At 38.3% G+C, this 11,381-nt stretch overlaps 1 protein-coding gene across 1 annotated transcript; it reads left to right on the top strand.

The window, feature by feature from the left end:
* The first annotated feature begins 1,837 nt into the window (after window positions 1-1,837).
* LOC115692829 (aspartic proteinase 36-like) lies at window positions 1,838-10,777 on the top strand. The gene is made up of 12 exons (XM_056316469.1): window positions 1,838-2,220; window positions 2,350-2,470; window positions 3,435-3,862; window positions 3,971-4,127; window positions 5,873-5,955; window positions 6,050-6,146; window positions 6,332-6,404; window positions 7,052-7,258; window positions 8,870-8,991; window positions 9,163-9,264; window positions 9,346-9,443; window positions 10,335-10,777. Exons 1-12 carry the CDS (start codon window positions 1,958-1,960, stop codon window positions 10,504-10,506), a joined length of 1,923 nt encoding a protein of 640 aa, XP_056172444.1. The 5' UTR covers window positions 1,838-1,957; the 3' UTR covers window positions 10,507-10,777.
* The last annotated feature ends 604 nt before the right edge of the window (window positions 10,778-11,381 follow it).

Raw genomic sequence — 11,381 nt, 5'->3', positions numbered from 1 at the left:
GTCCGGCTCCTGGTCCTAAGACCAAACGGTCTGGTCCACGGTTTCCAAAATTGGGAACCGGTTCTCCCAGTCCGGTTCCCGGTTCCACTCAGAACCGGACCGGACCGGGAACCGATCACCCCTACAAAATAAAGCACCTATTAACATATCAGCCTCAAACGCATAAAGTCTATTCTTTGCTTTCCATGCCAATATCACCTGTAGCCACCAAGGAGTATCAGAGGGTGGAAAGGCTGATTAAGCTTAACAATTCTCCCGAAATATTGTTATAGATAGGCAGTTCAAACCCGTTACGAATGATATGTACAAGTTATGGTTACTTAACCGCACAAAAGGCCCATAGGACCTTCAAGAAGGGTAAGCATGCCATCACAACCCCGTTGACATCAACATATAGTGACATTGACCTTCTTCCGGATGGGATAAGTTTTATCCTAGGTCGCTACACTAATGTGCAGTCTACGGCTCGGTCATCTTTCTACAACTTTTATGCACAAAACAGGCTTTTCAAGCAAAGTTACCAAGTAGGTAAGATTGACTTTTGAACATGGAAAATGCTTTTACTAATGCAACCAATATATTTAGACTAATCAACCCCACTAAATTTCAAATCTACAATCTTATCTTACACGCAGGTATGCAAGCACATGCACATAAACATTGTGGACAAATATAAGTGAGTTTTAGCCATCAATCGTGTCTAATTAATGAATTGAATAAGTTTCCTAGTAGAACAGGAACCAACCAGTTTGGTTCTCTGTTCCAATTTTTTGAAAATCGAGATTTACAAAATCGGGAACCGACCCACCTTGAAACCGATCACCCATAATCACAAGTAACATTCAACCAGCTAGTAAGGTGACTTTCATTTCATTTCCATCTATAACATCTACAAAATTTCGCAGCTTTATTCCTAGAATTGTTAGGATCCATGCGTCACATGAACATATACATTTAACGACGCGGAATGAATTTACTGTAATAACATAAAGTGATGACCACACAATATTATCTGAACAAATGTTACTAAATTAAGCTTCATACTAAACCAGGCAAGTCAACTAGCCCAGATATAAGCTTGGAAACTCAGTAAAGATTCGACGCACCGACTAATTTTCATGTCATATATAATCAATTCTTTTTTGCAAAAGACAGAATCGTTCCACATTAAAATATGTTTAACGAGCACCTCCTTAACACAACTCCATCCCCCACATTTTGTTTAAGGGCACTTGATGCTGATTGCTCAAGGAAAGTGACCACATCCAAATCCAAAGAGAACAAGAAACATCGAAACTTCTGCATCTGACCAGCCAACAACCGATCCCACCAGAAAACAAAAAAGCAAATGAATTAAAAAAATAAGGGAAAATACCACCAAAAATTCAAAATTATGCCATTTGTGATAAATTTACCCTTAACTTTTTTTTGTGACACGAAAACTCCAAACTATACCTCTTGTGATAAATTTATCCTGAATTTTTTTTTGTGATACGAAAAATCCTAAACTATGCCACTTGTGATACGTCCGGCGAAAACAGCCCTCGCCGACTTCCCTCCACCATGGCTGGCGGAGGGAAGAGAGAGAAGAAAAGAAAAAAAAACATAAAAAGGAAAAAGACAAAAATATCCATGAGTCAAAGTATTGTGGGGTAAATGTGTTATAAGTAGTATAGTTTGGGGTTTTTCGTGTTACAAAAAAAATTCAGGGTAAATTTATTATAAGTAGAATAGTTTGAGGTTTTTGGTAGTATTTTTTCAAAAAATAACGAAGAAAAGAACTTCTGACCAAACTTGGGTGGGACCCACGCAAATCCGTTGACCCCTCTCTCTCCCTCCATACTCTTCCCCGTCGTCATCTTCTTCCCCTGGCCGAGATCTGCAAATTCCCGATTGCCAGATCTCCCGTTGCCCGTATTCGTCGTCGGCTCGCGCCGAAGCTCCCCTCCCTCCGACAATGGCGATTCCGCCGCTGCGCCTGACCGCCGCCGCCGCCGCCGCTGTCATCGTCCCCGTCTCCCTGTGCCTGCTCCTCGCCTTCGCCCGGTCCGGCGTCTCGGCCGCGCGCGACGTCGCCACCCACCCCACCGCCATGGTCCTCCCGCTGTTCCTCTCGCCCCCAGACGCCTCCCGGGCCGCCTCCTCCTCCCGCCGGCATCTCCAGCGATCGGATAGCCCCAACGCGCGCATGTCTCTGTACGACGATCTCCTCCTCAACGGGTACGTCGCCGGATTTCGTTATTGGCTCTCTAGTGGAGTTTGGGTGCGGTTGCTGTTCTCATTTTTTCGGTGTGAGTTTGGCGTTTTGATTGTTCTCTGTTTTGGGCGGGATATTTTGTACTTGAATAGGTACTATACTACGAGGCTTTGGATTGGAACGCCGCCTCAGAAATTCGCGCTGATCGTTGACACGGGAAGCACTGTCACTTATGTGCCGTGCTCTACCTGCGACCAGTGTGGCCGTCATCAGGTAGTTTTTTGATACTTCATCAAGTCCCTTTCTTTGCTAAGTTTTGTTTTTGCGTTGCTTTTTCTAATTGAATCCGAGCGTTGACGTTGGAAAAGAATCCACCATCTAGCATCAATTTGTGGGTAGCATTTATCTTAGACCAACAAATACTGAACTTCTGATGTATTTCGCTGAGCTGGTGTAACGTGGGGCTTGTTATGGTGAAGTTGCAAGTGATGGAAGCAACACTAGGAATGTAAAAAGTGTGTGATGCCAGAAGAACTGCGCGCTCTTATAACAATTGGTGCAGGATGCCCTAGCTTTTCCTACCCTTTTGGTGCATTACATATCTTCAAAGAAGTAAAGGAAGCAAGGATCATACCAGACAGGAGACTGATTGGAAGGAAATTAGATGGGTAGAAAAATCCGATGGTCGCTGTATTCTTTTCAATAACTATTCATAAGAAAGCCTAGTTTCCGTTGACAGCATGGTCTATTTGTTGGAGATAATCCTTATTGAGAATTCTAATGTGTCAAGAAGTGTACACAAAGATATTACATATCCAGAATGACACGCCGTTATCCTTGCTCAAGTCAATCAATATATTTGAATGAGACAATTAAGAGAAAATGTAATGTTCTGCAAATTCCCATTCGCTCCTGCCCTGTTTTCGACCTTATGATGAAAAGGTGGTAGGGTTGAAACTTGCTGCTGTGAAACCAATTGCAGTATTGACTATATAGAGCATGCTCTGTAGAGAGCAACTTTGTTTGACCTACTGATTAGAAGCTTGAATGCATACATTTTCAAAAAACTGAAGGATGCGCTAGCTGTATACATTTTCAAATAGACTATTTCTGCTGACAACTTTGCATGTAAATCTTTAGAGATCTCTATAGCTGACAAATGCTCCCATGATGCATAATTGACTTGGCGCATGCCTTTAGCTGTTAATTTGTGCACTGACGTTGACATTTTCTCTAGGATCCAAAGTTCCAACCTGAATTGTCAAGTACCTACCAACCCGTCAAATGCAACATTGATTGCACGTGTGATGACAACAGAGTGCAGTGTATTTACGAGAGGCAGTATGCTGAAATGAGTACTAGCAGTGGTGTGCTTGGCGACGACATAGTATCCTTTGGCAATCTTAGTGAACTTGCCCCACAACGTGCTGTTTTTGGTTGTGAAAATGTTGAAACAGGCGACCTTTTTAGCCAGCATGCTGATGGCATAATGGGGCTTGGCCGTGGAGATCTCAGTATTGTTGATCAACTTGTTGAGAAAGGCGTAATTAGTGATTCATTCTCCTTATGTTATGGTGGAATGGAAATTGGTGGCGGTGCTATGGTTCTTGGTGGAATATTTCCACCATCAGACATGGTGTATGCATATTCAGATGCTGGACGTAGGTATGTTTCGCAAGCGCAATATCTTGTGGTTGTAGTATGTAATTCAATTTATAGACAGCTACTTTTGATACATCTCACACATTTACTCCAGTTTCGGGATGTTAACAGTCCCTATTACAATATTGATCTGAAGGAGATACATGTTGCGGGGAAGCAATTGGCTCTAAAACCCAGTGTTTTTGATGGAAAACATGGAACTGTCCTGGACAGTGGTACAACATATGCATACCTACCAGAAGCTGCCTTTTTAGCTTTTAAAGAAGCTGTAAGATTCACTTCCCTCTCTTTTTTATCTCGAGAAAGTTGCGTAAATTTTCTCCCTCTTCCTAGAGGTGACCTGTGTGCTTAGCTAGGGGGGAAAAAGGAAAACAAAACCTTTACTCATAATATGACTACACTAGGATCATACCCGTGAATGCACGGATTGATCGAACACATAAAAGAGTATAATGATTTTATTGTCTCTGCAAAATACAAAAGAGAAATTGTAAGAAGTATATTATAAGTTCTAAAAAGATGACAAATCACCAAAAATGATTACTTTCAATTGTTATCATAACTCTATTATGGTAGATCATCTATTCTATTCTATTGTATTCTATCTGTCATCAACATTTTTATTATTACTACTATCAGACAGTTCAAATTTGGTGCCTACTATGTGATATTTCTTTTTTCGTACCATAACTACTTCCTCACTTTCACGCAATGACAATATTTAGATAATATCTATTATTGACATTTCAATTTGAAAAGAAGAAGAAGAAGAAGAAGAAGAAGAAGAGAACAGTCCGCAATGCTATAAGCACCCATACAAACATCTATGCTTCACATTTCATCATAATACAATTTTTTTTGACGATATAATTTCAGATAGTAATTTTAATTTTTAAATAGTAACAGATAAATAAGTTAAGAAAAGAATTGAACTTAAACCATAAGCATTAAAAAGTATTCAAGAAGACAGATAACCACTTTAGTTACTAAAACTAATTTTGTGTAAAATACATTCACCTAGTTTAATTTTATTAATTTTTCTAATGGTGGTATTTGGTTAGGTAGGAAGTAGGAATAGTAAAAGAATGAAGTATGAGAGTAAAATAAAAAATTAAAAACCATAAGAAAATCATATAAGAGGCCACATCACCCTTTCACCATTCCCACACCATTCATTTCAATATGTATGGATTCGATTCATGTGACTGTTCTCTTTGTAGTTATGTATTGTGACCAAGAGCTTAAACATGCGGACAATAAGTCGATGCGTCTCATTCAACTTTTACAAGCAAGATATTTTAGAATTTGTATCACAATGTCATTGTCTGTAAGATTGAAGTGTGATGGATGCTGTGGTTTCGGACTTCAGTGTCATGTTGGAAAGATGTAACTATTTTGTTTAACTAGTGGCTGCTTGTATTATATTTTGGTTTATTTTGTAGAGGATGTACCACTACTATGGTTACAACGGTATATTGATTGAATTATGATTTTAATGAATCTGGTCTAATATTGGTGTATTAAATAGCAGCTGAACAAAAAAGAAAGACAAATGAAATGGAAAAAAAAAGAAAGGAGAATGTGATCAAGTTCCTCTTTGACATAATTAATATTTACCCAGATTAATGTATCGCATGATGTTGTTGCTGCTTATAAGACCATACTCATAGTGTGATACTCACTCATCTAATAGGTACAACCATTTAATAGGGCGATTGGTCCCTCTGGGAAGGCTATTCGAGCTTCTCTGACATTCTGGTTCATATCCCATTCATTCTTGGATGCTGATGTTAACTGACTATACGTGCTTCTATTTTCTAAGAAGATTGAAAGATTTAGCATACTATCTACAAGTTTTAGCACCACCTATATCGTTCCTTCCTTTAGTTACTGTTATTTTTCTCTTTATTCTAGATTTACGAAATGTTTTTTCCCTTTTTGAAACCTTTCTTTTCATTTTGCCTTTTTGCAACCTTATCTCATTATATTTTTGTTTTGAAAAATTGTGTGCAGCTTATGAAGGAAGTCCAGTCTCTTAAGCAGATCCGCGGTCCCGATCCCAATTACAATGACATTTGCTTTTCTGGGGCGGGAAGGTAATATCTGTCTTAATTGACAAACTTGCTTCGTTCTGAATAACTTCTGCTGCTTCTGTTAGAGACTTAAGGGCTGCTGTGATTTTTCATTTAGTGACATTTTTCAACTCACAAAGACATTTCCAGTGGTGGACATGGTTTTTGGGAATGGGCAAAAGCTGTCACTATCACCTGAAAATTACTTATTCAGGGTGAGTAGCTGTATTTCTTCTCCTGGAATATGTGAAATGGAGAGAAATCAAATTTATGTTTGCAAACAGAAGAGTGCATCTAGTACAAGCTCTTTTGGCACGCCACGTCGCTGTTTTCATCTCTACTTGTTATTATACAATGAGTGATGGTTCTTCCTGTTTTATTTGTGTGCTATATCTTAAAGCATTCAAAGGTGCGCGGCGCATATTGCCTGGGCATTTTTCAGAACGGAAAGGATCCAACAACTCTTTTAGGAGGTGGGTGACGTGCTAGCTTATTTATTTATACATGTCACTATATCACTAGCCCAAGTGTGGTTTGGAACCTCGATATTTCGGGAAAAAATTGTCATTGTATTTAGCATTGTGAAATATCTTCACCACTTACTGAACCCAAGTTGTAGTTATGGTAGTAAAAAGCATCCTTGATTTTGTGCTTGGTGCTTCTTTCTTTGAATGTGAAATCAGAACTTCCTTCAAAACTGAGAGGCGACTATAGAAGCGGGATTGCTTTAGAAAAAAATTCTTTCATCTGGAGCTTTTGTTTTTCCCCGCTCGCTCCATAATTTGAGCCTAACCACCGAAACCAAAAAAAAATTAAGAAAAGTCTTAGCCACCGGGCCTGAATTCATCTGGATATATCTTCGTGTGCTTTCTAGTCAGAATTTTTCTTCAGGTCAGGATGCGTACATGCTTAGCAAGGATATTTGCGTGTTGTGTTCCACATCCAGAGATTTTGGATTAAGTATGATGTTATGTGGGACTGGGTTGTTTGAAATATTCGTTGATTAAACATACAACCCCACCAGTTCATGTGGACTAAAAATCCCTTATCATGTGTAATTTTGTAATTTTATTTGCAAATGAGCGATAACTTTTGTCCCCTATGTTTTGTTGTTTGTTAGGTATCATTGTGCGTAATACCCTTGTGATGTATGATCGTGAGCATTCAAAGATTGGTTTTTGGAAAACAAATTGTTCTGAGCTGTGGGAAAGACTTCAACAGTCTAATGCTCCTCCACCATTGCCTTCAGCTCCGGATGGAAAGGGCCCACCTGAGGATATGCCACCCAACCTAGCTCCTAGGGCACCAGCAGATTTCAATATTCCAGGTATTGTATGCAGCACGCTTGATGGTATTCTATCTTGCATTTCTATTTTGTGCTTCTCTTTGGATTCAGAGCTTTGCCAGTTGAAAAAGCAATTATATATACGATAGTAATCTGCGCTATGTCCCATTTGCTTGTTGCCAAAACCTTCGCCTTATTCTGCTTCAGAGTAGGTAGCTACTGTTGTATCAGTCAGTTGGGATTGGGATAGTATCACAAATATAATCTCTTGGACTTGGTGTATTTTTCACCACCACCTTTGTGTTCTTCTTTCTCGTTCTCTTCAACATACACCTTTGTTAAACACCAGATTACGTACTTTGATTCAAAAGAAATGCGAAAGCTTTGGCGAACACCTTTATGTGCTTCTTTCTTGTTCTCTTCTCCATACATGTTTCTTCAACATTGATATGCCAGATTACCTCTTTCTACTCATTAGAAACATGCTTTCTTTAGGAACGCTTCTCAACATATATGGAGAAGAATAATCAAATACTTTCTAGGATCCTTTACTATGTTATTAAAACTGATATAGGATGGCGAGTGAGCAACTTGTGTTGTAATTACAAAGGAAAATTTCAGTGGACAACTCACTCATGAAGCCTAAATTTTTGTGGGCATCACACCTAAAGATCCTATGTGTAGCACTTTGGGGAGTCTTAGGCTTTGTAGTTGTGAATTCATTTTGTCACACAATTTAGAAACAAAGTTTTGCCTAAAGTCAATGAAATTCAGTCACCTCTTTTTAATAGGAACAACATAATCAAAACTTTACTGAACTTGTAGTTGAATGTGGAAATCTGAGAAATCCTACTTCAAGTGAATAAAGTGCCAAACTTTTTGAACTTAGTCTTTAATGATTTACAGAGAGGTGATTTTTCTTTTGTTTTTTTTTTCCTTATGATGCTTTCCTACAGTAACTTCTTCTATGAATAAAGTGCTTTGATGTTCAAGTTAAACCTATTACTCGGAATGTTTTCTAAAACTGCATTGATAAAAGAATTTAATTTGTGACTGTTTCGAGGTTTGATGTTTCAATGGGTTCAATTGGTCTGTCTTACATGATGTCGCCAAACTTTCTTTTATTTGACAAATAAAAGTTCACAAGATGGGAAATAGTTAGAGACCCAGAAAGTATGTCAATTAATTCTGTATCAATTTTGTTAACTTAATGATGACATATTCTGAAGATGTGAACTCATTTAATCAGAATACTTTATTACTTTGTTACTGTTGTTGTCACTTATTTTTCCTTTTTTTAGGTCTTGTATTTCCAGTTTTCTTGAACATTACAAAAAGTAAGAAAACCAATGCAATGCGTTTTTATCCAGTTGAACAGGTCTCTCCTTTTGTCCTGCTTTCTTTATTTTGACCAGGTCCAATATGTGTAAGTTGATCTAACCTGGGAAAGCCACAGGTACTCAGTTGAATTAAACCTGTCCCATCCAGTTTTTAGAACATCGTTTCTTCTATTGTTAAGTCTAGACAATAGATACTTGTTGCCTATGCACCTCTGCAGATGATACTTCCAAATAATATATGGTTCTCTGCTTTGGGATATTTTTCAGTGATATGTTTTCTGATGATCTCTCTCAATCTCTTGACATATTGCAGAAATTCAAATTGGAGAGATTACATTTGACTTGTCCTTGAGCGTCAACTACTCAGATCTCAATCCTCACATCACAGAGCTTACTGAATTCATAGCTCATGAGTTAGCTTTAAATGTTTCACAGGTTAGACAAATACAGTATACAAATGGGGGATAATTAGCAGCAGAAATCCATAGAACCTCTAATTTATATGTGAAGTGCAAAGTACTGTGCAGAAGCCAACAAATTCTATGTTTCGGGTTGGCTCAATTATTGGATGCTCATATTGACTTCATTTTGCCTGGATGGTTTCAGGTCCATTTAGTGAGTCTTACGGCCAAAGGAAATGATTCCATTGTTAGGTGGTGCATCCTTCCTGGTGGAAAGGGGGCCTATATGTCCAATACAACTGCCACGGTGATTACAAAAATTTCAAAAGTTAACTAGTTCCTTGTCCAATGATTGATTTCTGACTAGGTGATTTGATAATGCCTTTAGGAAATTATTGCCAGGCTTTCCGAACATCGAGTGCAGCTTCCTAACACCTTTGGAAGTTATCAGTTCATCGAATGGCATGTTGAACCTCCTGTGGCACGGTATGCTACTTTTTTTTTTGTCGGTTTGGTATGCTACTTTAACTTCAATAGATTAATGAAATACTTGATGATGTGGTCCTGGTTCATCATATTAAGCATCAAAGTACATGTGAACAAAACAGAGGATAAGGGAGGCTTGTAAAAGATATTGATGGAGTTGAAACTCACTAAAACATATTGATATAGATTCAGTAGAATTTGTGATGTTTTTGCGAATCAAAAAGCATAATTTGTTAGTTTTAGCTCTTGTAGCTTCCGTGCCCTATCTCTTGCTGACAAATAGGACCAAGGAGCATTCATGAAATATCAGTGAGCTAGAGAGAGATTTAGTGTATTGCACACCTGTTGGCGTTTTGCTCATCTGTTCACAATTGGTTTGAGTTAAGATTGTTTTTAAGTACTTCGGAGGATCTTCCACTGCTTGCTTGAGTAACTTAGAAAATGCAAATAAACCTTAGGATCCAGTTTCCCGTGTCATTTTTTATAGAATTCTTCTACCTCTCATATTAGCCTTTAGCAATGTGTATGAGAGAATTATGACCACGGCCCTAGTAGGTATAGTTTTGAGGTCCACCATTTTCATCATCTTGATATGCATATAAAACCTGAACTCGATCCTGCTTTCTGTTCTACTATAACATTACGGAAGCCAGTTGCATCTCTTTGAAAATTTTGTTCTAAATCATGAATACTAGCGAAGCAAATAATTATATAAAAGCTTTAGAATATAGTTGTGAATGGACATGCAGCGAGAAGCTCTTTTATAGTGGCAGAAGCAAGCTATCTAAAGTGTACTGTACATCTTCTGTTGCATGAATACTCCCACTGTTGGTTAGCAGAATTCTCACAGATAACTTTGTGGTTCGATTTTGTTGTTCTAAAACAATGCAGGACGTGGTGGCAAGAGCATTATGTGGTTGTAATTTCAGCAACTATCATTGCTTTAGTAATTGCATCTTTAGCTTCTGGCGGATGGTTTGTTTGGAAACGTCGACAGCAGTCTATAACTGCTTACAAGCCTGTTGACTCGATTGTTCCTGAGCAAGAACTCCAGCCCCTATGAGGTCTTTATGCTGTGTGTGGATGACTTTCTCTTAAAACTCATGTCAGATGTCAATGGGTTCACCATACCGTCCTCGTGGCTCAAGATTTTTGTCTTTGCAGAGAAAAGGTTTGTGCTTAGAGAGGCAATTGTACCGCGTTACTTTTGAATTATTATACAGAAGAAATTGTTCACATTCTGGAAATAGGGAATTTTGATCATTTGCTTATTAGGTGTACATAACTGGTTATATGTCACAATGTGAATGATAACCCTGATTCTTTGGCTTTCATTTAAGCTCGTGTGATGCTTCAAATCAACCACACCTCTTTTCTTTTGCTAATAACACGAGTTTAACGTTGGAAATGTGTGTGCATACTTGCATGCTCACACGTTTTCGAGTTTTGAGTTCTTTGGTTTGCTTTGAAAGAACTTACCGATTTGAATTGAACTCATCAGTTTTTAGTTCTTCTTCATTCGCGTAAGAAGGATGGTGGCGAAAGAACGAGAAAATAGTTAATTGAACTTTTGATGCAAAAGCACTGCAGCACTGCTTTTCTTTGGAAATTCCTCCCGAGAAATTATTGCGCTGGTGATCGCGTCTCTTGTGATATAGTAGCAATTTGAAACATTGATTGAACTATTCCGACGACGCCAATAAGAAAGTTTTTACATGCTCTTGTTAGGAAATATGTTTGAACATAAGAATTCTCAGTGTCTTCACTAGTTAGCTATGCTGTATTGGTATTATGTTTAAATAGCCTCACTTTAGTATGATTAAATAATAGCCTTGCTTTACTGCGTGATGGAAACACCCCTATATCTATGGCCCTTATGTTCCTAGTTTCTGTTTTGTTTATGAACCGCGCTCCAGGGGTTAACATAACATGTACTAA

The sequence above is a fragment of the Syzygium oleosum genome, unplaced genomic scaffold (genome assembly GCF_021117445.2).
Source record: "Syzygium oleosum isolate NSW1041296 unplaced genomic scaffold, Sole_v2.1 Sole_v2.01, whole genome shotgun sequence".
Taxonomy (NCBI): Eukaryota; Viridiplantae; Streptophyta; class Magnoliopsida; order Myrtales; family Myrtaceae; genus Syzygium; species Syzygium oleosum.
This window is presented reverse-complemented; position numbering and strand designations above follow the sequence as displayed.

Bases quoted from the DNA above. Each gene is read 5' to 3' on its own strand.
- LOC115692829 (XM_056316469.1), top strand. From the start codon at position 1,958: ATGGCGATTCCGCCGCTGCGCCTGACCGCCGCCGCCGCCGCCGCTGTC. The intron at 3,863-3,970 runs GTATGTTTCGCA...GGATGTTAACAG, and splicing joins TATTCAGATGCTGGACGTAG to TCCCTATTACAATATTGATC. The intron at 4,128-5,872 runs GTAAGATTCACT...AATTGTGTGCAG, and splicing joins TTTTAGCTTTTAAAGAAGCT to CTTATGAAGGAAGTCCAGTC.